The sequence below is a fragment of the Marmota monax genome, unplaced genomic scaffold (genome assembly GCF_021218885.2).
Source record: "Marmota monax isolate L192 unplaced genomic scaffold, Marmota_monax_Labrador192_F-V1.1 WCK01_AAM20220418_F8-fsc00159, whole genome shotgun sequence".
In the NCBI taxonomy this organism is placed as follows: Eukaryota; Metazoa; Chordata; class Mammalia; order Rodentia; family Sciuridae; genus Marmota; species Marmota monax.
This window is the reverse complement of record NW_026694999.1, coordinates 2,674,089-2,701,678: the sequence shown is the minus strand read 5'-3', so window position 1 is coordinate 2,701,678 and position 27,590 is coordinate 2,674,089. Positions and strand designations below refer to the sequence as shown.

Sequence of the window (27,590 nt, the reverse complement as noted above, 5' to 3'; positions counted from 1 at the left end):
CAGAAGTTAAAGTTTAAAGAAAATAAGTTTTTACCACATGCAACACACTTTTTTTTTAGCTTCACTCAGTATTGATTTTAAATGTCTATACAGTTTATTAATTTGAAAAAAAGTTAACAAAGCATAAAGTACATTGATAACTGCTCATACAAAAATTATAAATAAGAAATGTAAGCTGTAGTTTTACATTGCAGTAGGAAATATGTCAGGTAAACAATAGCACACACCTCTATCATTCACTGGTTGGTTTCTGCCAGAATGTGCAAGGACATTTGGGTCTAATTACAATTTATCAGATGTTCATTGATGTTCATTTCTTGGTGTATGTAAATTACATCATCTGAAACTCTAGTTATTCATATTAAATAACTTCTTAAAAGTGAAGGCAACATTTCTCTAGGGCAAAATTAAAATAGCTGGGTATGATATCATTCCCATGTCTCCTGGAAATTTTCATCAATCTCACAAGGATGGATTTTGTTCCAAACTGGCAAATTTGGATTTAGCAGGAAGAGTGGGTCACTTGTACAATATTTCTTTGAGGAAATGACTGATTTTGGAAATCTTGTACTCTCATAGTTATTAGTATTAATCACTGATTGTAAAGAGCATTGCCCAAAGCAGGTGTATTTAATAATCTTCAAATACACCTCTGTGGTGGTGTGAATTTCATCATATATACACAAATATTTTTGGTGCAACAAAATTGGTTTCATCTCCTCATAGCTATACATAAAAGAGTGATAATTTATGGAGATAAGAGTAAAGGGGTATTATTGAAAGATACACACTTTTAAAATTAGCACAAATCAACAAAGAGCTAATCTGAAAAAATTACATTTGCATTTTTCTTAAAGAGCATATATTACATAAAAGTTTAATTTTTTTTTACTATAAGTGCTAAATGTTTCATTTCCTGAGATTTGTTGGAATTAATCAAAGGTCTTAAAGTATGCAAAGAGGAAAGAAATGTTTTCCCTCAATTTCAGGCTGAACTGTGAATCAACAATCTCCATCAATTACCTTCTGTCATTTTTCCATGCATCAGATTTTTCATTTGTGATATAGTCACATTGAAATTTATTTCTTAACTACTCATCCTAAATTATGTTCAGCTTAAAGATGGCATGTAAGTAAAAATTACTAGTACTAAACCTTTGTCATTATTAAGTAGCTTTCTGCTTTTGAAGTGCAAACATAGAAAATGAGTTTTTTTACATCTGTTTTGATTTATATAACAATTCAAGTATCTCCTTTAAAAGGATTTTCTAAAAACTTTAATATTTATGAACCACAGATTTAAATAATATTTTCTGGAAGGCAGAATATTCCTTGAATATCCTTTGTTTTAATCCTGACTTACACTATACAGTTTAAAAACCTAGCTTTGGTTTGAATTGTACTTTTTAATAGTTTATCATAAATTTTTATCCACAGACTCAGTTAATCATTTAGAAAAAACAATATCTGTTGTGTGAAGGAAAGCTTCAGACTATAACATTTCATTTAAAAAGCTATATTCAAATAAAGATGTGGTCTGAATGTAAGTCATTTGTACTTATTTTCAGTTATGGCTGATAACTAAAATGTTCATTGGGTTTTGACATGAGATGGAGTTGTATCATAGTCCTGAAAATGAATTCCTTTAGAAGTTGTGATCTTCATTATAGCACCATTGAAAGCATCGTCTTCAATGAGTGTTAGTAATCCATTGGCAATCATTGATGGGCTAAAAATAAAGGAAATATTGATATTATGAAACTGAAGAATGAGGTATATTGTCACTTCAAGTTATATCTTGAAAAAAAGTCTATGACCTTGAAAGTATAATAAGGAAATATATATTATTAAATTATTGCTACCTCCAATTTTTATTCAATTAGATACTAACTAAATTATAAGATAAATTTAGTAGTAGATCCCATGCCTAATGTTTTGTAATTTGGGCAGGAACTATTTGTTGTCATTATTTATATTGAGAAGATAATTAGTTTCTCATCTTTATCATATAAGTAGATCTTAGATTTATCAGATACAACTTTTTTTTTTTTTTTTGTACCAGGAATTGAACCCCGAGGTGCTTGACCACTCAGCCATATCCCCATCCCTTTCTATTCTATTTTTAAAGTTTTGAGATAGGGTCCTGCTAAGTTGCTTAGGGCCTTACTAAGTTGCTGAGGCTGCCTTTGAACTTGTGTTTCTCCTGCTTCAGTCTGGTGAGTTGCTGGATTACAGGCTTGAGCCACCACACCAACAAGATACAAATTTTTTTAAAGGGAAAATATGATGAATTATAAGTCGCATTTATTGAACATCTTATTTTTTACCATTTGCTAGCTATTTTAAGTACCCTTCATTTATCATCTTATTGAAGTCTTTCCAAAGTCTCTAAACTTGTTTTAGCATTATCCGCATTTTACATGCCAGAATATTGAAGCATCTAGAGGTTTGATGGATATGTTGATAGTCAGTGGAGGAGTCAGGATTTGATCCCAGTTCCAAGTGAAAGCCTCAGCCACTCTTACTCAGAAACAATTCATTGTGTGTGTGTGTGGGGGGGGTGGTCATTTGTTTCTATGAAAATGTTTAATTATGTGACCATAAAAATTTCATAAGGGTTACACTTAAATATTGCCTGAAATTTAGGTAGACAATGTATAATTTCAAGGCAAATTTCATAGTGTATAAACACATTCTATTCAAAAATTGAGAAAATCATTTTCTTTCAAAGAGTTTGTCAACCCAAACTTTGAAGCTTGCAATAATTTCTCAAATTTAAAAGCTTACTCTTCCCTTTTATTGCTTGTCTAGACAGTATTTTGCTTCATTATTTAAAAGAAGAGAAATATAGTTTTACTTACTCCAAAATTCCATAGAATTTCATCAAGTCTTTGATGTGATCTTTATATTCTATGTATTGTCCCATGTTTTCTTCTTTTTCAATGGATTCAAGGATGGGCGTGTTGACAAAGCCTGGACAAATGGCGTTCAGTCTCACACCACTGTTCATAAGGTTAGCAGCCATCTGCCAATTAGAAGCAGAAGCCAAATTGAAATTAAAGTTATTCAACATATTGATATAAAAATTGCTAATAAGATATCCTCTGACTTGTAACTACATAACAATGACTGGTAAGCAGAAAGACAGGAAAAGAACATATACCTAAGTACTGAATTAATTCCTGCAGATCTTACCTAATTGCTTTTTTTTTTTTTTAAGGCAATATTACTGGACAATTCCTGAAAATACTTAATTCTCTAAGATGCTCTTATCTATTGAAGTCGAAAGAACTGGAAGCTAAGCAGCTGAGTCTTAGAATTGACATCTACAGCTTTCTTTCAAGATTGTGATTGTACAACAGAAAATATTTGCTTAGAAATACTTTTGTGGAAAATTTTAGGACCTTAATGGATTTTAAAGATACTTTACATAACTTGCACTATCTGGAAAACAAGTGGTATTTTCAGGTTAATATTTATTGGCTTAATTTTCAACCTATTGATTTACCTGAGTCATTTGTAAAATAAAATACAGTTTATTCTCATTATTTATTTGTGAATTCCATATTTGCACATTTGAACACTTGCTAAAATTGACTTATCATTCCAGTGAGCAATACTTGTGGAGATTTTGTAGTCACCTGTGGACATCCTCGAAGCAGTTTGGGGTCACAAATGCATATATTCCTGCTAAGATTAAGATTCACCTTGCCCTGTTTTTCTTTTATGCCTTTTGTTGGTAATTATCCTATTTAAAATGGCCCTCAAGTACAGTACAGAAATTCAGTTTAGTGTTCCTGTGTAAGAAGGCTGTGGTATGCCTTAGAGAGAAAACTTGTGAGTTAAATAAAGTTCGTTCAGGCATAAGTTATAAAAGTACATGAAAAAATGCTCAACATCTCTAGCTGTCAGAGAAATGCAAATCAAAACCACCCTAAGATACCATCTCACTCCAGTAAGATTGGCAGCCATTAGGAAGTGAAACAACAACAAGTGCTGGCGAGGATGTGGGGAAAAGGGTACACTTGTACATTGCTGGTGGGACTGCAGATTGGTGCAGCCAATTTGGAAAGCAGTATGGAGATTTCTTGGAAAGCTGGGAATGGAGCCACCATTTGACCCAGCTATTCCCCTTCTTGGTCTATTCCCTAAAGACCTAAAAAGAGCATGCTACAGGGACACTGCTACATCGATGTTCATAGCAGCACAGTTCACAATAGCAAGACTGTGGAACCAACCTAGATGCCCTTCAATAGATGAATGGATTAAAAAAATGTGGCATTTATACACAATGGAGTATTACTCTGCATTAAAAAATGACAAAATCATAGAATTTACAGGGAAATGGATGGCATTAGAGCAGATTATGCTAAGTGAAGCTAGCCAATCCCTAAAAAACAAATGCCAAATGTCTTCTTTGATATAAGGAAAGTAACTAAGAACAGAGTAGGGACGAAGAGCAGGAGAAGAAGATTAACATTTAACAGGGATGAGAGGTGGGAGGGAAAGGGAGAGAGAAGGGAAATTGCACGGTAATGGAAGGAGACCCTCAGGGTTATACAGTGGAGGGGGTAGAGAGAGAGGAGGGGAGGGGAGGGGAGAGGTGGGGAGGGGGGAGGGTGGAGGATGGGAAAGGCAGCGGAGCACAACAGACACTAGTATGGCAATTTGTAAATCAATGGATGTGTAACTGATGTGATTCTGCAATCTGTGTATGGGGTGAAGGTGGGAGTTCATAACCCACTTGAATCAAAGTGTGGAATATGATATGTCAAGAAATTTGCAATGTTTTGAACAACCCACAATAAAAAATTAAAAATAAAAAAAAGATGTTAGCCATGAGTTCAGTGTTAATACAAAATATAATAAGTAAGGTATATTTAAATAGAAATCATGTATAAAACAAGGTTATTACTGAGTGTTTGATAAAAATGTGACCACAGGCTTTCTGGAACTTAATCCTTTATCTCCCCTAGAAGCAATGGTCCAGCAGTCACTAATTCAGTTGACAAGCAACTTCACAGAACATAACTACTGCAAATAATGAGAATTGTTGCAAATGTTTGTGGTCTAAATGTGAAGTTTCTGATCTTTTAGATTTACTTTGTTTTGTCTTACTGCATTTTTTTTAAAAAAAGGTTGAACTGAAGATTAAATCTTTGCAAACCCAATAATAATTTCTAATTCATTTAAATTAAGAGTGTGAGAACTGTTCATCTTTGCCTTTGAGTGAACACTTAACTTTCATAAATATTTTTTCTAGCATTTTTTATTTTGTTAACATTTTTCTTATCTTTCTGGCTCCTCTGTCACCTAGAGGAACCACCCAGAAACCTTGATTGTTTTTCCCTCTGTTATGCTTGTGCTTTTTAATACATTTTCTAAATAGCAGGTGGAATGATTTTCTTAAAATGGAAACATAGTCTTATCACTCTTATGCATAAAAGACCCACCAGTAGCTGCACTCAAGAGTAAAATCCAAGCTCACACTGTCGGCTTTTAAGTCCTTTTTGGTCTGCTCTACTTACATCTCTGGGACTGTCTGATCCTAACATTCTCTTTCCTTTCTAGGCTCCATTCAAGCTGCCCTTATAAAAAGGCAAGCATTTTCACATTAGGCTATCAAAGCATGTGGTCAGTTAGGTCTAAAATATTTTTCTAAGCTCTGAATACCCTTCACTGTAGGCCTCCAAGGCAACACTGTCCTTGAGTACTCCATCAAGTAAATGCCTGATCTGATTCCTCCTTCAGCCCCAAACACGGACTATTTTCATCATATCTCCAGGGACAGGCAATGTCTTCATGTTCTACTTAAGAAGCTTGAATTTGGTAATGCTGGAATTTGGAGTTAATTTTGAAAAACAAACAGTATTTCTTCATTATTTATCCTTAAGGTATTTTTCAATAACATACCTATGTTTAGAATCTACTTCATTTTAAAACGATGTACCTTTTATTTAGTTCTCCACATGAACTGAAAACTATTTTTTTATGTAATAAAAGTTGAAGTAAAATATTATGCTTTCATCTTTAATCTAGATGTACTGAATTCTTAATTTATTTTCCTCTATACTTTATAAAGTCTGTGTTCATATAGATGTATAAAGAAAAATATCAACAACTAAACAAAATATAAAAAAGAAAAAGAGATATCGTTGTTATTGCATCCTCACCGCTGCCGAACGTGTGAATCCAATTATGCCGTGCTTGGAGGCACAGTAGACAGGCTGCTGTGCAACAGGCATGAGTCCTGAAAAAGAGGAACGAGAGGCTTAAATAATTTGATTAAAAAATGAGACTATATCCAATAATGACTGTGCAAGTACACGTTTTATGGCTATTTCAGTTTAATTTGGAAAATACACTAAAATAAAACCTGGTGACTTTGTAAAACTCAATAGCCTTAGCACAGCTTCTCTCTGTGACCTCTGTGGTCCAGAATTTATGGTAGGTAAGTTACATCTTCGTGCAGCCAAGAGTGATATGTAAGTTTTTCTGCTTCCCTGGCTTTCTGGAAGTCAAGGAAAATCAATTCCATTGAAAGCAGAGAATCATCTTTAAAGACAGTTAATTACCATCTAGTTTTCCGTTTTTAAGTCCAAATTTTCAGAAAAGTATATATTCAACATTTTTTTTTTTTTGTGGATGGGATTGAATCCTGTAGGGAGGTCTACTTCTGAACTACATCCCCAACCCCTTTTATTTATTTATTTATTTATTTATTTATTTATTTATAGACAGGGTCTCCCTAAATCCCCAAGGCTGGCTTTGAACTTGTGATTGTCCTGCTTCCTCCTGCCAAGTAGCTGGGATTACAGGTGTGTGTCACCACACCCAGCTATATTAAATGTTTTTAAGGCTTCCAAATAGTTGAAGGATTTTGAATTGCTTAAGAGGGACTTAGAGATTATAGTTCTTCATTATAAGTTAGTATGCACTTCCCTGTCACCAATGCCTCTAAGAGTTTAGTAAAATTAAAAATAACATCTTTTGATGTAGGTCTGTAGTATATGGGTAGGCTCTTGTTCCATGACTTAAGAGAAGAAGAAATAAAAGTTTATGTTCTTATTTTATTTCTTGTCATAATTATATAGTCAATAACAGAATATAGATTGTTAATTTTCCCCAGGTATATAATAGTAACTGATTAAATTCATGGTCTGTACAAAACCAAACAGCATTATAGTATATTCAGTGTCTTTTCTCCCTTAATTCCTGGTCTAGTCCAATCATTTAAAAGGAAACCAAAGGACAAATCAAAACAAAACAAAACAACAAAACACCCTATTTTACTGCAGTAACTATCAAGCATATTTCTTATTTATTGTCAAGACAAACTATCGAATTTAACTTTAGAATCAATTTTATATTTTAGTTTCTAGCTAATTTCTTAGATTAACTTGGCTTAACACTTCTTTTGTAATTTGTAATTTCTCTGAGTGGTCTCTGATTATTATGGTATTAGTAACAAATGTCATGCTAATAATACTAAATTATTCTGCTGAGTGTGTTCATCTCCACCCAGCTAACTAGTTTCAGAACACCACCAATCAGTTGAGAGTGTTGTGCCAAAGTTCAGCAATAAATGCAGACCTTAACCACTCCCTGGGTGCCTTCCAGGTCTCAATTTATAAAGTATGTTTGCTCAAGAGCAGTTTAAATCCCTAAGGATGGTAGATCACACATGATGTGTCTACCCAGTGACCTCAAAGTACCATAACATGTTGGTTTTCTTGCTGGTGTTTTGGTTAAACAAAATGTGTATGTTAATTAGATTCATAAGTGTCAGCAAGAATTTATAATGTCTCCACAGGATTCAGAGGTATATTAAGAATATGAGATAAAAAAATAATAGATACAGCCAAACGTTATTGATTTTTATTCTTATATATTAGTCCTTGCTTTACCCATTCTTTAAATGTTTGTGAATCAAACGTAGTGGTTGTAGACAGTGTTCACACACTGCAGGAACAGTGTGAATCTCAATGAGAGATAAACTAGTTGACAAAGTGGCAAAAAAAAAAACACAAGAACATTGTTCATAAATGTTATCAAAGATGGATTATGAACAAATTTTTGTTACATATATGAAAATTATGAACTTCTGAACCCAAGTTAGTTCAAGGAGTCTCAGAGGTGAAATAAATCAAACATTGCTTTGTTGGTTCTGGAAATAAGCAAATACAAAATATATAATACCTTTACTTTAAAGTAGAATTATAAATGCAACCAGAATGTGAAAGAACTTATTAGCATTTTTAAAATGGCACTTGGTTTTATGAATCTTCTAACATTCTAATGACATTTTCATTACTTTTCTACAAAATGTTTCCCCTTGCATTGCTTTCATTTTCTAATATTAGATCAAAGCTTACAGAAACCAATTTTAGACATTTAGGAACTAAGCTTTCTTTTAAAAATTTTATAGCTTTACTGAAATATAATTGACATATAAGAAAGCTGCATATATTTAAAATGTGCAATCTGAAAAGTTTTGACATGTGCATACACCTGTGAAACCATTACAATAATCAAGATAACACATATTCACCTGAAAAGTTTCCTTGTACCTCTTGAGAATACCTTCCTTCTGCATTTCCATTTTACCCTACCCAACCACTGATCTACTATGTTACCATGGTTCATATTTTCTAGAACTTACGTAAATGTAATTTTATAGTATAAATTCTTTTTGGTTTAATTGTTTCTCTTACAACAATTTTGAGATTCATTCATGTTGTAGTGTGTATCAATAGCTTAGTATTATTCTGTTTTTCAATTATCACATTTAGTCAAGTTGTAGTTAATTTAGTTAAACAGAGTATTTTCCTTTAACATCCCAAACATGTATATTTCATCAGGCTAAATAGGGAAAGAAAAGAGATTTTTTTTCTTTTTTCTTTTTCACAACAATTTTAGTTTCCAGATATCCAACATTTTCTATCAGATCTCAAGATCAATTTTTTTCTTTCAAAGTGTATTTCTATTGTGGTTTAGCTTAAGTATTGGATAACCATACTTCCATTATTTATCTTAGACCCGCAACATCAGCATATAATATTGTTCCTATGTGCTTTAAATAAAATTGTGTTCTGATGTTGGTAATAAGGCTCAGCACATTGAATTATGCTGGATGGGCATGGTATGACTCTGGGGACATCTTTTTAGTGTAAATCATGCACCCTAAGGTTTCTAAAGTTCACAACCTACAGGATTACACAAGGCAGCTATCTCTAATAGAGGAGGATGACTGAACAGAGAGAAGGAGGAACAAGCAGAGGTAAGAAAAAAAAACAAGCTAAGTGCTATATCATAGAAATTAAGGATGAAAATATTTAAGAGGTTTAAAGTGGTCATTAGTATCAAGTGCAGAATCAAATGAGAATCATTCTCTTTGAATAGGCTTCAGAATTACCTGCCTAAAAATAATACCTCTTCTGGTCTTGTACCTTTATCCAGCTACCACCACATTTTTCTTTAAAGGAAAAAAATCCTCAAAAGTTATTACATTCATTGTGTCTTCTTTCCTTACCTCCCATTTATTCCACAACTCATTCTAATAAGGCTCTCTTTTGAACACTCAATAGACTATATGTGTGTGTGTGTGTGTGTGTGTATGTGTATGTGTGTGTTTATACAACCACATATACATACATACATAGTTATTTCATCAGTTGGTGGTTTAGTGTATATATGTATATAAATGTATATAATATATAAATGTATATACATGGACATATGGTTTTATATATATATATATATATATATATACACATATATACACACATTTGTATATATAAAGCACATAAAATACCTCAAAATTACTTACATAATTATAAAGTATGTATACATATACACAAATACATATAAACATGTAACACATCCTCCCTCCCACAAGCCCCTGGCAACCAGAGATCTTTTTATTATCTACTTAGGTTTGCTTTGTCCAAAATGTCATATAATTAAAATCATACGATATGCAGCCTTTTTCGGATTGGCTTCTTTTACTTATTATTATGCACTTAAGATTCTTCCAAGTCTTTTCATGATTTGATAGTTCATTTCTTTTTGGTGCTGAATGATATTGCATTGTCTGAATGTACTATGGTGTCTTTATCTACTGACTTACTGAAAGATGGCTTGTTTGCTTCCAAGTTTTAATAATTATGAATAAAATTGCTTTAAACATCCATGTACAATTTTTTTGTGGTGCTGGGGATTTAACCCAAGGCCTTGTGCATGCAAGGCAAGCACTCTACCAACTAAGATATATCCCTAGCCCAATGTACAAGTTTTTGTGTGGACATAAATTTACAGTTCCTTTGTTTAAATGCCAAGGAATACAACTTCTGGACTGCATTGTAGAAATAGTTTTGTAAGAAATTGCCAAACTCTCTTCAAAAGTGGCTATATCATTTTGCATTCACACCAACCATGAATAAGAATCCTAATGCTTTACATCTTCATCAGCATTTGGGGTTCACAGTGTCTGAATTTGGCCATTTTAATTGTGTAGAGGGTTATCTCATTGTTGTTTTAATTTCCAATTCCCTAGTGACATATGATGCTGAACACATTTTCATAGGATTGTTTGCCATCTGTATAGTATCTTTAATGAAGTGGCTATTACCCATTTTAATTGTTTTTTTTTTAATTTCCTTTTGCTGAGTTTAAGGTTTTTATATATTGGACAACAATCATTTATTGGATATGTCATGTCTTGGGTAAGTGTTTTCTCCTAGCCTGGTTCGTCTTTTTATTCTCTTGGTAAAAAGAAATTTTTTAATGACCAAACAGCATAAGAAATGACATTTTGATAAAATGGTAAATTCCTTTTATATGCATTTAGTTTACTAATGTTTTCATTATACCCTGTACTTGATGGCACTAACTATAGTACTGAAATGAAATCACTCCTATTAAAGTTTTGAATTCGCATAGATATATTTTAAGGAAAGAAAACTACCAGAAGACATGACAATAAGTAGTACAAATCTCACTCTCTAGAGCTAAAGACAGAGTGAGAGGTTCATTTCTATATTAGTCTAGTGTTAAAATTCTTTCTACCCATATTTGTAAAGAGACAACTTTAATCTCTATATCTCATAGAAGGTAAAAATCTTAAAAGGTTTTATACAAAAACTGCAATCTCCTCAGAAAGACAACTACACTGAACATGCAAACATTTGCTTCTAAATGAATAGAAACCATGTGAAATGAACTATATAGAAATACTAAAAAAAAATTCAACTTAGGAAAATAAATTGTGAATCTAAGGAAGCTGCTTATTGGAGCTCAGCAGCTGTGCTTTTTAAAAGCAGGAATAAAAATCTCCCACACTTTTTTGAAACCAAAAAAGAATCTGCTTACCCATTTCTCTATTTTTAACCACCACTTCTCTAATATGAGGAGAAAGGGAGAACTAGTGGGAACTATTCACCTATGTGCATGAAGCTGGCCAAAGTAATGCTGGACTTCCTCATTATGTTATATTCCTCCTAACAGAACATCTGTTCTGATGATACTTTTCCACTTCATTCTTAAATCATCCATAAAGTTAGGCTTTAAAGTGTGACAAAACACTAAACAGTGACATAAACTTTCATAACCAGTATATCTTTCATAATAAAAGTCTTTCCAGAATGATAAATCTAATGGTACTTTCCAGTGATAATTCTCGAAAGTTGTTCCTAGTGTTCTTCCAAATTCCTCCTTCCTAAAATTTCATTCATTGCCTGTGCTAATATCAGAGGAAACTGAGATGTCCTTTCTTAATCACTCAAAGAATACTAGAGGCTAGCTTCTTAAAGTTTGGTCCAGGTATCCGCATTACCTGGGAGCAGAATTTCAGGACCCACCTCAGTCCTAGTGAGAATCTGCATCTAACCAAGTCTCTGGGTAATGTTCATGCACATTAAAATTTAAGAAGCTCTGTTCTAGAAGACTATTTCCTAATAGGTCTTCATTTCTGATACTAAGAGAAGCTAAATATTTTATGCATACTTCAAAAGGCTTGTTAATAAATATTTAACCTTTATTACTAATTCTTCTAACATGTGTCTTCCTAATTATTAAAAGAGCAAAATGAACACCAGTCTCCATGGAATGGCATAGAGAACTAAGCCAGTACTAGCAGGAGTGGTGGCTCATATACTCCTGACAGTTGGCACCTGAGCAATTAAGACCCAGACAGTACTAGAGTAGTTCACCCATTCCATTTCATATGCTGAAATATAATGAAATAAAATCGCTTTTATTACAATTGTGCTCATTCTTATTATGCTTTTCAAGTTATGTGACCTATTCGGGATTAACTGTAAATCAATCTATATTGTAGAAACTTAAAAAATAATTTAATGCACTATCATGTAAACAATATTTACCACAATGCCTGGATCTTGGCAGTTGCTAAATAAGTGTTAGGCCCCTATCATTATAAGGTGCAGCTGTGAAACCAATTTTTCTTTTTGCTTTTGGCCTGAAAATAAAGAAAAAGTGATCAATGTTTTACTTTGCCTAGAATTTCTGGTTTGTTGGGACATTTCAGTGCAAATATTGTTTTTTAGCTGTTGGAATATTTCTAATATTTCCAAAGACCTTCCAAATTAAATAAGCTTCTATTTCAATAATTTATGCCATGATGACTGTTTAGTTTTGCAGTCTTGGAATTACATAATTCTTGGGATAGAAACTTGCCTAATTACCTTTATATCCTCATTTCCTTTAGGCAATTGTTAACATATATGTTAAACCTGAATTTTTAATTTTAATTAGTAACTTAGTTCTGTTTTAACATTATGTACAAGCTAATTATTTTATGTAAAACTCATAATACAAGTGGACATATCACCGGCTGTTATTTTGGCATGATAAAAAAATTTCTATAATTTTCAAATCTTTTCTTGATTTGCTAATGTTTTAAATTCTGTGTAAATAATACCCTCATGGTATCTCCCACAAAATATCACTGAGTGACTTGTTTCTGAGACATAGTGAATGTTCCTAGGGAAAACTAAAGCTACTGAAGTAGCTGAGTATGTAGGCAGGTTTGAAAAGGACTGTTGGGTAAATTTCTTTTTCTGTGATAATTATGTTTCTTTCCTGTAGTTTGAAGCAACTAAACATGTAAGAAGCATATTTGACTTTTATGGGGTGTCTTAGAGGATAGTCATTATTTATCTGCATTAAACCAGACTGCATTCTTCTCTGTTGTTCCTTCCAACTTTTTTTTTTTAATAGTTAAGGACAAATGTGACAAAAAGAGTGCATGATTGTAAATTGTAAACAACAATTCATATGTAAGAGTCCATGTGTTCAACAATAATGAGAACAACTTCTGGACTCCAGACCTGAGCACAGTCATCCTCAGTATGCTGAAGAATCTCTCTCCACTTTACTAGTCTGTTTGTTAAATCCATTAATTGCATTTGAAACTCTGTCTGCGTCAGTAGCCTTTACTCATTAACTTCTCTGCCCAAACCAGTATGTCAACTTAGGTTTTACTACAACAGTGAAGGACTCTGCTGAATCAATCAAAGGGATCATGAGGATAGACCCTAGTAGAGCTGGATACTGCCAATGGCTATGCCTTCACTAGAGTGAGCAGGAAAAAAAAATCAATAAAGAAGGAAGTTTTGGAAAACAGAAAACAAACATGATAAGAACTTTGGCTTTGATAATCCCTCAAAGATTGTTTTGGTCATGTAGCCACTCCTATGTGCTGTGACTCAAGGGCATAAAATTGTTGATACCGTTTCTAAGAAAATGATAAAGACTGAGGTGTCCTTTTCCCCTTCTTCTATTAATATTATAGTCTGAATTTTTTTATCAAACTAATATCACTATGGGAAGAACAGAGGTTCTTGATTAATGGACAAGATACAAGGCAATTTGTTTTATGACTCTTTGTGAGATGAAGGCACATTAGTGAAAGAGAGGTAGTAGGGATCCTACAGACTGGCCTCCAGAAACAAGGAAACAGAATATAGACAACATACGTGCGAAGTTCGCACTATGAAGGGAGGATGATAAGGACAAACTAAAAAAGATAACAAACCAAGCATTTTAGGGGGTTGCCTTGCATGTTGGGACACAAATTAGAGGAAGAACAAGTTTGGAACACTATAATATTAATTATCATAACAATGCCAGAAAGGTAATTTGAAACCAAAGCAATCTTATCATTGAATTTATACTAATTCATCATTTTATCTACATGAATAAAGACTCATACATGCTTCCAAATATTGAGTCTGAGACAGTTAAGAAATTTAACTCCCAGAGGTGGGTAGTATGGTAAAGTAGACTTTTAGACAAGAAAACAAAATGGACAATAAATTGTAAGCCTTAAATTGCTCTTTTCAAGGCCATGTTTGAACTTTTGACTCTGGTAAATTCCTCAAATATTTGAAGGACTTTACAATGTAAACACAATGGGACCAAAGCTTAAGATTTTATGGAAGGTTTAATCATGAGAACACATACATTGTCTTTAAAATGGTACCTGGTTGCTATAGCTTGCATATTGAATGTTCCCCAAAGTTTCAGGTAGTAAAGGCTTGATCTCCAGGGTAGTGCTATTGGGAGGCAGGGAAACCTTTAGGAGGTAGGGCCATTTGGGAAGGTCTTTAGGTCATTGGGAGCATACCTTTGAATAGGATTGTGACATTTCCAATCCTTTCTTTCTTTTGCTTCCTCGCTCAGGATATAATTGCTTTGATCTACCACTCGTGTTATGATGTGGTGTCCTTGTTAAGAGGACCAAAGTCAAAGACTGCCTTAATTTGGACTAGATCTCTAGAACTTATCTCTTTATAAGTTACTTATTTCAGGTATTTCATGATAGTGCAAGAAAGCTAATACATAGGTAAATAGTAAGTGCTCAATAAATGTTAATTATTATCATATCTTTAAATATTTTCATTGTATAAAAGGCAGTAGTACTACATTGCGTCCTCCTATTATTCTTCTTTAAAGCAAGTAAGCCTCCTTGCATGGTGTAGAATCTTTCCCAGAGAGTCCTAAAATGATCCAGTCCTGAGGCTTTCCAACTGTTCCCAAGAATATAATCAGTGCCTCCAGTATAGGAGCTCTCTGTATAGTGTTCATGGCTCTCTAAGCTTTGCTAGCCCTCATAGCTTCATATAAGAATCCATAGAATTATCTTTGGATAACAGTCCTCAGGTTTTTGTACATTTACATTTCCAAGAAAATATTAAATATTTCTTCTTAATTCTCCAATAATTTGTATGAATTTCTTATAATTTTAAAATAATTTTCTTTTAGAATAGTGTAAATTTAGCTGTGAAGTAGGGCTAAGCCAAGAAAGTGAAACTTCGTCTTCTCTAGAGCTCACATCTCTCAAGTATTACTCATGCTCTTACCTTTTATTTGAAATGTTATAATTTATAAGTACACATCCTACTAGGAAAGTAACCAGATTATCCAGAATGATTTATAGAATTATGTTTGTAATAGCTTTATGGATGTCATTTTGACTTGAAGCAACACAAAAAATGAGAAATTATTCTATTTTTTCAGAACTTGTAAAGAAGGAGTTCTCTAAATGTCTCCTGGCAGCAGTGGCTTAAGGCCCATGTGACAGAGATTTTTAGAGACATGAGGAACAATGCTCAGAACCAGACACTGATTTAGTCACAGGTACCTCCAAACTTGACTCCCCAAATACCACTGGGGCTTTAAGAGAACAGGGTGGGAGGCGGTGGAGAATTCCTACTCTGAAATCTCCACACTAACTAAAACCAAGCAGGCAATTTAAGAAAGCCTCTCTATTTTTGGACATGAGTAGTTCATATTTGCTTTCTAATATTGATCAGGTTTCTTAAATTTAATAATTTCACTCAAACTCTTCAAGAATCATTAATGATCTTTTCCTAGAGTTTTAAAAGTAAAGTCACTTAGCTAAGTTGCTCCAAAGATTTCTGTTAGCAGTTTATAATTGCCATTAAGGAATAAGATATCAGCTGATATTAAATCATACTGTTCTTGAATGAAATATTGTCTTGGATTGCTTGCAGGCATCAATCCATCAATATTCTGTGTGACAGATGATCAACACTCCACTGAAATAATTTGTTTTTTCCTTTGCACACAGCTAGAATATACGGCCCAAAATGTGATCCGTGAGATCAAGTTCATAACTGGAACATGAGCAGAAGTGAAGTTTTCCATTTCTGTGCTACAGGTTTTAAAAGAGTAACTACGCCTCCTCCATGTTCTTTTCCTCTTTCTGCTAGAGAGAAAGGACTCCACCAATTTCAGAATAGCCTGGAAGGCTCAATGTTGAAGATGTAGACCTGTCACCCAAGTTTCACAAATGACTACATAGAGTGCCCTGCAACAAGAATCTTGTCATGGGCTTTTACATGGGAGAGAAGTAAGCACATACAATATATAAACTCTGATATGTTTGGGGTCTATTTATTAGAGAAGTTTAGCACGTCACTATATATATAATATTTTATAATTATATACTTTTACTAAAATAATAGAATAGAGATAGTTTAACTTCATTTCAGTACTTTCTACTTTGTCAAAGTTACTTTTACTTGCCTTATTGCTTAGGAGTATCACAATAAGCTTTAAAAAATATTAAACCTGGGGAAAATTTATAATTTTTAAAAAATACAGTGCTAAAATGAAATAAAAATATGCAACTTAAAATAAGCGTATAGTTCAAATACTTACTATTATGCTGTAGAAATATCCGTAGAAATATAAAAATACAAAAATTTAAAGTCTTAATTTCAAACCTGAGTGAATAAATATACTTTAAAGATCTACTTGCATAGTCAAATTAGCAATAAGAAAACATAACTCTTAATATAATTGTCCTTACCTGCTAAAGATGACATATTGATAATGATGCCACCTTCACCTCCATTTTGCTTGCTCATGTAATCCAAACCAAGATAGGTTCCACTGATAACAGAAACCTAATCAAGAGGGATAAAAGGAAAAAGCATTATAGCCACTAGCCTTTATTGTATACAAAGTTGTTATGTTTTCATACATCCAGTGAGGTTTCTGCAAGTGCTGTCAATAAAAGGTTCTGTTTATTTGTTTTAAAGGTACTTATTGACCCTGGATTCCCTCTTTTGTTTGCCTAACAGTTTTGTAGTCCATCATGTTTCTACAGAACTTTATTTCACTTAGTTGCCCAATATGAAATTTTATTATAAAGATTGGATTCAATAGGGTTTTGTAACTTTAACTCAATTTCAGTATCTTTTGAGAATTCTATGCTTTCTTTTTCTTTTATTAATAGTGGCTACAAAATTTATTTACCTTCTCTCTCTTTGGTTCTCATATCCAAGTATGAGATATGCCCATTCATCTGCACATTCAATTCTCTTGGACCTTAGAATATAGGATAGTGGCTACTCTTGATTTACTATAATTTTCATTTTCTCCTCTTTTCTTTTGAATAAAATCCCATTTGTTCTTGTATCTACATTGTCTTCATGCACAGTAGGAGGAGTTGGCACTGGGGCACATGTCTATAACTTGATTGCAAGTTTGAGGTTGGCCTCAGCAATTTAGCAAGATCATATTTCAAAATAAAATAAAGGTCTGGGGATGTAGCTTAGTAGTAGAGCACCCCTGGGTTCAATCCCAGTATTATCACCACTATAACAACAATAACAACAACACCCCAAAATAGTAGAAGATGATCTCTCCAGCTTCAGTGTATAAGCTGATTAATCTAATTCAGTCACAGAAGTCCCATTCTTCCTGACAATGGCTGGTTTGAGACTGCATATAACCCAATTCTCAACAGAGAGACCTGAGTGGCTGTCAGCTGGAGGTGGGGATGGGAGAGAGGGGGTGGTGAAGGATAGGATGCTGCGGGGAAATTTTTTGTTGTTCTTAAAATTGGGAAGAAATACTTACATTACTCCCTATGCATTGCTTGTATATGTGTGATGAATGGAACAGACAGTCATACTGCTAGCATCAGGAAAAAGAAGCTAAGATAAAAGATGGCAGGTGGGTGAGGAGAAAAGACACTGGGTCCTAACACTATCACTGATGTTCAGTATTAAATAATCCTGAACTCTTGGGTTGTGTGAAATCACATCATTGTTTTGTCTAGTTTGAGCAGAGAGTTTATGTTTGGACACATGGTCTTTAGTAATGTTTATACGTAATTTTATTCAACACTGCTTATAGCTATCTTCTTGGTAGTTTACTAATTAGCTACTTACCTCCACCTGTAGGAATTCTTCCTTTTATTCTACTATTTAAGAATTCACTATTACCAGAAATGACCTGTGATTTAAAACTGATATTTGAAGCCTTATTTATTTATTTATTTTTTTAGATCTAGGAAGCCTTCTGTCTTCAAGCTCAGACTTTTAAAAAGTGAAAATTCTCTTTGACATCTCAATTTCTATTTTTCCGTCCTTTACAATACTTCAAAGAAAATGATTTAGTAGGTAATGAGTCTGAAACTGAGGGCACGTATTTGTGTTTACCTTCTTTTTATTTTAAAAGGTCCTTTTGGAGTTTTCTTGACAAGTATTCAGAAATGCCTCTCCTTCCTAAAAGTAGTTCTAGAACAGAAAACCCAATTGAAGATTCTATTCACTTAAGCTATGTGTCAGTTTGAGATGAAGTGGGCTTAGGGAAAATGAATAAAATCTTTCACATGATTCCTTTGAACAGTAAATAGAAGGCAAAGTTTATATAAGAAGGAAAAAATGTAGACGGCTAAAATTACTGAAGTCAGATTCTGTTAGTTTCTGCCCAAGTCTTCAGCATGTCTGAACAGAATTTCTGTTTACATGCATTGGCACTAGGCTTTTATTACCAAGTATTCACAGCCTTACTCCATGATTTTGTGTTTTCAACATAAAAATGCAGCCAGATAAAAAAAAATTTGGAAAGATTTAAACTTTATTTTACATTTTTTTGAAACAGAATTTATTTTTACCTCTTTGGTAGAGGAGAACAAGGGACTATTTTTCTCTTATCATTTGAAGAACTGAATCTACAAGACAGGTCTAAATCTTTTGGTTGTGATATTTTTCACCTCTTTTTGTTTACAATAACATTCTTTTCTCTTACCCCAGATCATACACATGTACACACACGTACACATGTACACATGTGTGCACACACACAAGGAGTTGTTAGAATACCATAGAATAAAATATTTTTGTTAAGAAATGTTTTTTTTTGTCCTTGTGCAATGTTTATATATCATATGGATTGGGTCATTACAATATCACACATCTAGAAAAAAATTACAGTCATTTTCAGATACAAACACACAAAGTAACTTGAATCTATGGCATCATTTTAGTCCACTTTGTGAAGGTAGTTAAAATTCTGCACTTGACTCTTAAAGAAAATATTATATTTAATTTCACATAGAGAGTAAAAAATTCTTTAATTATTGGCAAAACAATTAAATCAACATGTTTACTCTATGTTTTTGGTTAATGAGATAACTTTTAGCTGTAATACTGAAATTTCATTGCTTTGAATTCCAAATCTTGTTTTTTTCCCCACTAACTATAGCATTCTATAAATTAAAATCACTCTCATAAATTCCCTTACACTGGGAATAATTTTCTAGTAGTAAAGATAAGTGGCCAAATGGTAACAGACTATTTATTGAACTCTCTTGTCAAGTATCATGTCTTCCTATGATACACAGATGTGCTCATGGGCACATGTGTGTGCATACACACACACACACACACACACACACACACACTTTTTTTCCACTACTGATATTTCTAATCTGTCATTTCTTCATTTCCATTTCCCCTATCTCATCTCCTTCCACTGCGTAGTTCCTCTTAGTTTATTTATAATTTTGCACTGTACTTTACTTGGAAAATATTCAGACATCTAAATCATGCGGCTTTGATTTTCAGAATCCTTGTATTTTGTCCAGTTCAGTTCTCAAACAATATTAATTATCATTATTTCCTGAAAACCATTTTCATCCTTTTTTTTAACTGTTTAAATTTTCCCATTTCTTTCTTATTTTAGCACTTAACTTTACTCTGTTCCTTCTTGCTACTTATAATTTAGCAAACTTGTCCCAAGATAGGTCAAATGCATATTTCAATATTACAGAGTAGCAATCGCAGGAAATAAATACTAATTTAATTTGCAATCAACTGTGTTAAGAAAAGGGAGCAGCACATGTAAGAATAATGTTCCTATCCATTTCCTCAACTACTCATTAGAGGAGGGCAGAGGAAGCTCTCATAAAACTCAGATAGTGAGAAAATGTATGTTTTGATATCTGAAGGGGAACACAATTTGCTGAGTAAATATTATGCAGTAGCATGGTGCTAGATGCTTCACAAAAACTATGGTCTATTTAAGCTTAGCCATCTTCAGAGGTAAGGAGCTTATCTTCCCCCTTTTACAAACTGGGGAATTCTATATCAGAGAAATTAAGTAACAGTTTATAAGGTTCAGGACTGAACTTTAGTTTTGACTAATTCCAAATTCATATCTTTTCCACAGCAAATCTTTAAGCAAAACTAGTTTAGTTTGGGGGGCATGAGGAATCACCAGCAACAGCCATTTATTTTGTTTAATTTTTACTTGGATATGCTAAAGTACTCAATATATGTTCATTATAGGTCCAAACTAGATTATAATTTCCACCTGAATGGGGCTGAATTATTTTGTTTCATTAAAGTTTCAAAAAGTTAAAAATTACATTATAGAATTACAATATTACACAATCACCAAAACTCAAAGTTAATTTTACCTCTGCCAGAGTGACTTTTAATAGCTTTGCAAAGGCTCATTTTTTTCCTGAACATTCCTTGAGAATTCTGAGCAGTTATAAAGAACACCGCTGCTTCTAGCTTCAGATTGAGGAGGAAGCATAGAACAGTCTAGTGAAACAAGACTGGGAAGAGGTTTAGTGTATCTTCCTTGTGGGAAGAGTAGCAGAATGAAGAATAAGGAAGGGGTAAGTTTGGTAAGTAATGAAAGTGGAAGGACAGATGACACTGTTTGGCAGCACTGATCTATTAGGAAATCACCTAAATATTGTACTAAAAGAGGGAAATGAATATCCATGCACATAAGATATATAATGGCCGTTTATCTAATAAATAGTAATTGAACTTCTACTCTGTGAGAACACAAAACAATAGTTCTTTACCTTATAAGAGTTTGTGGTTTTTACTAGCATAAATTACATATGTATTAAAAGAATTTTAATAAAATTTGTAAATTTTATTAACATATATAAATGTTAAAAAAATTTGTCCCATGGGATCATAGAAATATGTTGTATAAGATTTCAGGAGAGGGAGAGATATGGAGTAGGGGGGTATACCTCAATGTTAGTATGTTTAACATATTCAATTCCCTGGATTCCATCTTCCACTAAAAAAAAAAAAAAAAAGCCAAGGAAAGATATGTGGAAAGATATGAGGAAAACTCCATGTTATGCTCAGACATGGGAATTAACATGGAAAAACATGCAAAAGAACAAACATGAACATAAGACCAGGGAGGCACAAAAACATACAAGCAAAGATTACATAACTACACACAAATGTTTGCATTACTCTGAGATAATAAAGTTGAAAAAAAGAAGGATTCTTTAGACTCTGATTTACGTTGGCAATGGTTGTATGTAGCAGGGGAAGTAACAAATTTTGAAGCTATGAGTAGTAAAGGTTATGCCTTGTTGTAAGTAAAATTAACTAAATGCCATCAATCACTAAAGTTAAGCAAAGAACTTGTCTATGTCAGAAGAGTCCCAAGGAAATTTGGGACTAGCTTAATTTCGATGGGGAAGAATCCAAGAGAGTTAGTTGTAGCCAAAGAGATCACAATAAAAATTCCTGGTCTGTAAGAATTTCCTATTTACAGATGATGTAGGTACTTTCCAGCTTAGAGCAGGTGCTTATTCATTCTTACAGACTTCATTAGAGCAAATACGCTCTCTTAGCTGGATGAATACAAATCATTTGAACCCAGATCTTTGTGATAACTACCTCACTATTTTCATGTTTCTCTCTTTAACTCTCATCATTGCACACTGTTTTTGACTCAGAAAAAAAAAAAAAAAAAAAACCCAGGAGGTGTTCATTATGAATGCACTGTAAATAGGATGTTTATACTCTGATAACCTCTATTTAGAATAATATATGTAGTGATTACTGATAAAACTATTAAAAGTATAAGTAGTAAGGCTGAAGGGAGAATAATATTGCATATTTTTTGTGATTTTTCACTGGGATAGCTAGATTTAAAAAAATTCTTGTCATTTTATGTGGTTTGGGAAAGTGGCATAAGTTTATAAATCATTATTTAAAATTGCTGTGGTTCTTAACTGGCTATATATCCAAAATTTTTGTTTTATCAGGAAGCAAAGGATGTGAAGAATTATGGTTTTTAATGAGCCAGGGGTAGCAATTAAAGATTTAAAAAGTATGATACTTTTAGCAACAAAAAGTGATTAAAGCTATCCAGTGGATTTAGGAAAGAAATGAAAACATTAAAAAAGTACATATTAAAGTACAAAAGAGAAAAGTAAAAACAAATATAAATGGCTTAAATTCACAAACATAAAAATTCATTCCTAGATGCAATTTAAAAAATAAGATCTCACAATATAATAGCAGCAAGAGACAGATGTAATATAAATGTTACTTTTATCTGCAAAATAAAGGAATATTAAAAGAGATATTTAACCAAATGTGAATCAAAAGGAAATCATGAGATACTAAATTTTACATCTGGAAATATAGAACAGATGTAAAATATTAGACAGCAAATTGAGGTATAACCTTTTAAACACAAATCAAAGATTAATAAATTATAATCACTAGCAATTAGCAATTTAGGCTCTGTATATTATGAGTTTTTATAATATATAGAGTCTAAACTGACAGAATTACTTAAAGAAGTAGGCAAACTGACATTTGTCATTTGAAATATTTGTTCAGAGACTGACAGATCCAGGAGATAAAAATTAGCCAAAGCATAGTTGAACCAAATAGAAACACTATACAAAAAGAAAATTATTAGTTACTATTATTTACAAGCAGGGACATAAATATTAAATTAAATTTAAACTAAGAAAATTGTTAGTTAGCAAGTTGTTTCTTTAAAGCATCAAGTAGTAAATATTTTAGTCCTTGCAAATCATAGGTCTCTGTCTTAATACTCAACTCTTACATTAAAGGATGAAAGTAGCCATTGACAATACATAACCCGAATAACTGTGGCTGTGTTCCAATTAAACTTTATAGATGCTGAAATTTGAATTTCATATGCTCATGTATTTCATATTATTATTTTTAACCATTTAAAAATCATTTTTCTCTTGAAGGTCATATAAAAACAAGATGGCAGGCCATTTGGGTTGTCGATTGGAGTATGCCAACCCCTGAGTTAAACCAGCAACTTTATTTTTTCCTATTTCCTGCTAATATCTTAAGACAAACTTATTTTCTTAATTATGCCTCTAATGTCTTCCTATTTGTAAAAGGAAGCTTTCTGTAACTTCCAATTTTCTATGTTGCAGGTCATTGTTTTGTTTCTCTGAATGTAACATGTTTTATTTTGTCCATAAGCATCATGTCATTAAATAGTTTCAGGCAATCAACATGGCTAAGATAGCTTACCAAATTAATCTGCAGAGTTTTTTCCCAGTTTTTCTCATTATTCACTCCAGCATTATTGACCAAAATGTCCAATCTTCCAAAATGGTCTACGACTTTTCTGAAAGTATCTAAAAAAAGATATAGATATTTTTTATTTTCCATAAACACATTTAAATCAGACCCAATGCCATGAAATGAATTTTTCATTTATCCACCCTCATAGAAAATTATACTCATAAGCTATGACTTAATTCCTTGTTGGTTGTATGATAGACAGACCAGCAGTATCAGTTAGCTTTACCTGGAAGTTTATTAGAAATGCAGAATTTTGTGGACACCATATACCTACTGAGTCAGTATTTTACTTTAACATATTCTTAGATGAATTATATGCACACTAAAATTCTATAAGTGGTAACTTAATGGAATAAGTTTTAGAGAATCAAGCATCCTAAGCTAAGAACTCTTTGAAGTCAGTTTTGACAGATAGCATCGCTGTATTCCTAAGAAGTTATTGCAGCTCCATGGCATAGAGTATAATAGACATCCTTTTAAAATAAGGCATATTATATTTATAATACGTTATATTAATACCAGTTTTCTTATTTTCCAAATCCATTATGATAGTTTTAGGGAGTTTTGATATCCTAGTAAATGAAAGTGTCCTTCTCATTCAGTTGATTCCATTAGGTTAATAAAACCTCCACCATGCATACTGTTTAAGTTTTTCTTTCTCATTTTAATACTACTTTATATTATTAGTTTGTATAAAAGTATATGTAACCAGGGTAAGTCTGCATAGATTCTAAGGCCTGAATGCTACTCATTACATCATCTAACCAAATATCCAATTCTTGAAAAAGCTCTTTACCAGTCCAAACTAGGCTTTACCACCTTAGTACTGAGAAATTCATTATTTCTCAAAGCAGACTTTTATGTAGCTCTATTGATTTAAACTGCCTCTGTAGGCCTCCTACCATTCATTCTAGTTCTATTACTTGAGACTATAGATAACATTTGTGGTTGTTCTTCTCATATGTCTAGACTAACATATGAGTTCCTTTCAAAAAGTAGATCATCACAAGCTTTATTTTGATTGAAACCAATTCTTAGAATTAACAACTACCAAACATTTGGGAAGACATGGGTCAGTCAGTTCCTCTATGAATAAATTACTTTGCAAGTTAATTGCTAAAGACATTGTAGACTTTCTGATACAAGCCCTTTTATACTCACTAAACTAGAATGGAAAAGAACAACAAAAATAAATAAAAACTTTTTCATAGAACTTCAACTGTTTCTTAAGACCTCAAATTAGATTCAGAAGAGGTCATCCAGGAAATATTATTTCTTTATCTTCTCCCTTTCTTGCTAAGTATGTTATATTCTTTGTTATTCTACAGACACAGCCCCACTTTATGGGAAATTAGGTTGTTAATGTGTGTGTCTATTTTTCCTTAATTTGCTTTCTTCATTCTAGTCTCCAGTAAATCCCTTATACTCTGCTTTCACCAATGTATAATTCTTCATATTATTTCTGACATCACACTGAGTTCTGGGCTCAAGTGACTTATATTTTATATGCTATGGTACTTTGTATAATTTTACCTAAACTCTGTGTTGCAATCTGTTAATTTATAAAATAAGTTATGTTTATATCAATTCCCCAAATCTTCAGCTCTGCATTTAAACATTTTAATGTGTCTAAACAGTTTTAAAAGCTGTAGGCAATGTTAAGTTTTGAAACTGACAGAATCAGTGCCATAATTTCCTTTGATACAAATAAATGATCATGTCCAGACAACATGTAGATTTCTTGGTACAAACATGCCTCCTCCAGTCAATTATTATGTCGTTTCCTCCTCAATCATTTATCCTGAAGGCATGTATTTACAGCCTAGGGACTAGTTTTAAATACTGGGAAACAAAACAATTGAGGTTAAACATAATGTGTGAAACCACATAACTTGAGACAGAAATGGCTTTCAGATTATCTATATTGTTTCCTATTCTACCAGCATGAATGCTGGGATTTGACATGACTCTATCCTTGAATCAAAATATAATGTGCAATCAACACAATTATCTTCTGGCAAAATATGTTCTACCAGCACTGTGTTTATAGACCTGTTCTACTCATGCCTGTAATCTATATTATAGGTCTTTATTATTATTTTCAGATTTTGATGATAAAATTTCCTTTAAAACTATTTTCCTTAACTTTAGGTACACTTTCTTTAACACACCAGTCCATTTCCATTCTTATAGAATATACCAAAATTTTAAAAGGAATTCACTCTTTGGTGTTCCTTTTAGTAGGAACATGAATGAATTTTCTGGAAGCTTTCTGACCACTGGATTAAAAATATGCCTAGTAATTGCTCAGTATCTTTAAATAAAACTTTGTGAAATACAAATATTTTATCTTTCTATTTTTTTCCTCCAGGAATTTTTTTTTCATGCAAATCTAGCATTCTATACAATGGAAGCTGTTTGTTTAGTGTCTATACTAATATTATCCCTGATATTTCACAAATAGATAAACAGAAAACACTGACGAAAAGCTGATAGAGACCTTTCTTCTGCAACTCTAACATTGTGTTGTTATTAGTAAGTACCACTTCATGAGGGTGGGGGGACAAAATGCCTGGTTAAAAGCATCTAGCACATCTGTAACCATGATTCTAGAATTTGTGTTCTAATAGGTTTAAAGAAAAAAAAGGTGACATTTGATTGTCATTGAACTTCACATCTTCCAGCTCTCTAAGAGAAGTTGTTTGCCACAGTTCCTGATTTTAACTTCGAAATTCTGTCTGCAATTTCAATTATTTAATAATTACTGTAGCAGAGCTGTGTTTGGATATACAAAGAAGTTTTGATTACATTATGCGCTGCCAAATGACTAAACTGAAAAGATTTCTCAAGCCGGTTTGCCTTTCCTTGGTTTTTATGGCTATTGGGTTGTCAATAGGAAACATAACAGTCTAACCCACATTTTGGAGCTTGCTGCACTAGGTAGCCAGACGGGCTGGCCCTCTGCCTTGGCTGGCTCTCTTGCCCGCGTTGCCTTCAGGTTGTTGCTTGTTCAGGGAGTGTTCCCAGTTGATGGATTGATTCCCCTGACTTACCTCTCAGTTGTTCCTGGTCAGCCACATCACACTTGATGAAGAGAGTCTTCTGAGGTTCAAACTGCTCGTCTAGGGCAGCTTTACAGTCCATACCTGCTTCAAGATTCCAATCCACCAGCGCTACCTATAAACAAGAGGAGAGGCATCAAGGTCCTGCGCAGCTCATGAAATAGACCAAATAAATAAGACGCTCCTCTCGTAGACCTGAAATAAGGCAGTTAAAGTTCGGATTCTTTACTGGTAGCTTTCGAGGTCTGCTCAAGGGTCTCAGCCTGAGCAGCTTTTGGAAATGGCAAGGCATGCACGCCCGGTGCTCCTCGAGATCTTCCCTGGCGTCCCCCAGGCGGTGGGCGAACCTTGGAGTGGGCAGAGAAGTTTCAGCGGCCCGGAGAGGCGCTTACCTTGGCGCCCTTGTGCAGCAGCGCCTCTGCAAAGGCTCTGCCTATTCCCTGCGCTGCGCCGGTCACCAGCGCCACTTTGCCGTTCACATGCATGGTGTGGTGGCAGCTGCAGCGGGCGGTGGGCGAGCTCCGTGTCTCTGCTCGGCCGCAGCTTTTATGGCCCCCTGCGCGCTCGCGTGCTGCCTGGCCCCGCGGTCTCCTGCCAGTGGGCGGGGATGAAACTGTCAAGCCAGCGCCGGGGAACCCGCACTGTGTCACCTGCCCCTGAGCTCTCCCGGGCTCCGAGCTTCGTGATCTTTTCCCTCCAGACTTGCAGACTCCGCGGATCCTGGGTCAGAGACTCCCACCAGTCTCTGCACTAGTGGAGGAAGAGCAGAAAAGTTATTTCTCAAAGAGAGTTTCCTTCAGTGTCCTAAAGACCAACCCCAGAGAAGAGAGAG

General features: G+C 33.6%; 1 protein-coding gene across 1 annotated transcript; it reads right to left on the bottom strand.

The window, feature by feature from the left end:
• Positions 1-71: 71 nt before the first annotated feature.
• Positions 72-27,590, bottom strand: Hpgd (15-hydroxyprostaglandin dehydrogenase). The gene is made up of 7 exons (XM_046427548.2): positions 27,151-27,590; positions 26,750-26,873; positions 23,643-23,749; positions 16,859-16,955; positions 6,174-6,250; positions 2,862-3,025; positions 72-1,729 (listed from the first exon to the last, which is right to left on the bottom strand). Exons 1-7 carry the CDS (start codon positions 27,241-27,243, stop codon positions 1,591-1,593), a joined length of 801 nt encoding a protein of 266 aa, XP_046283504.1. The 5' UTR covers positions 27,244-27,590; the 3' UTR covers positions 72-1,590.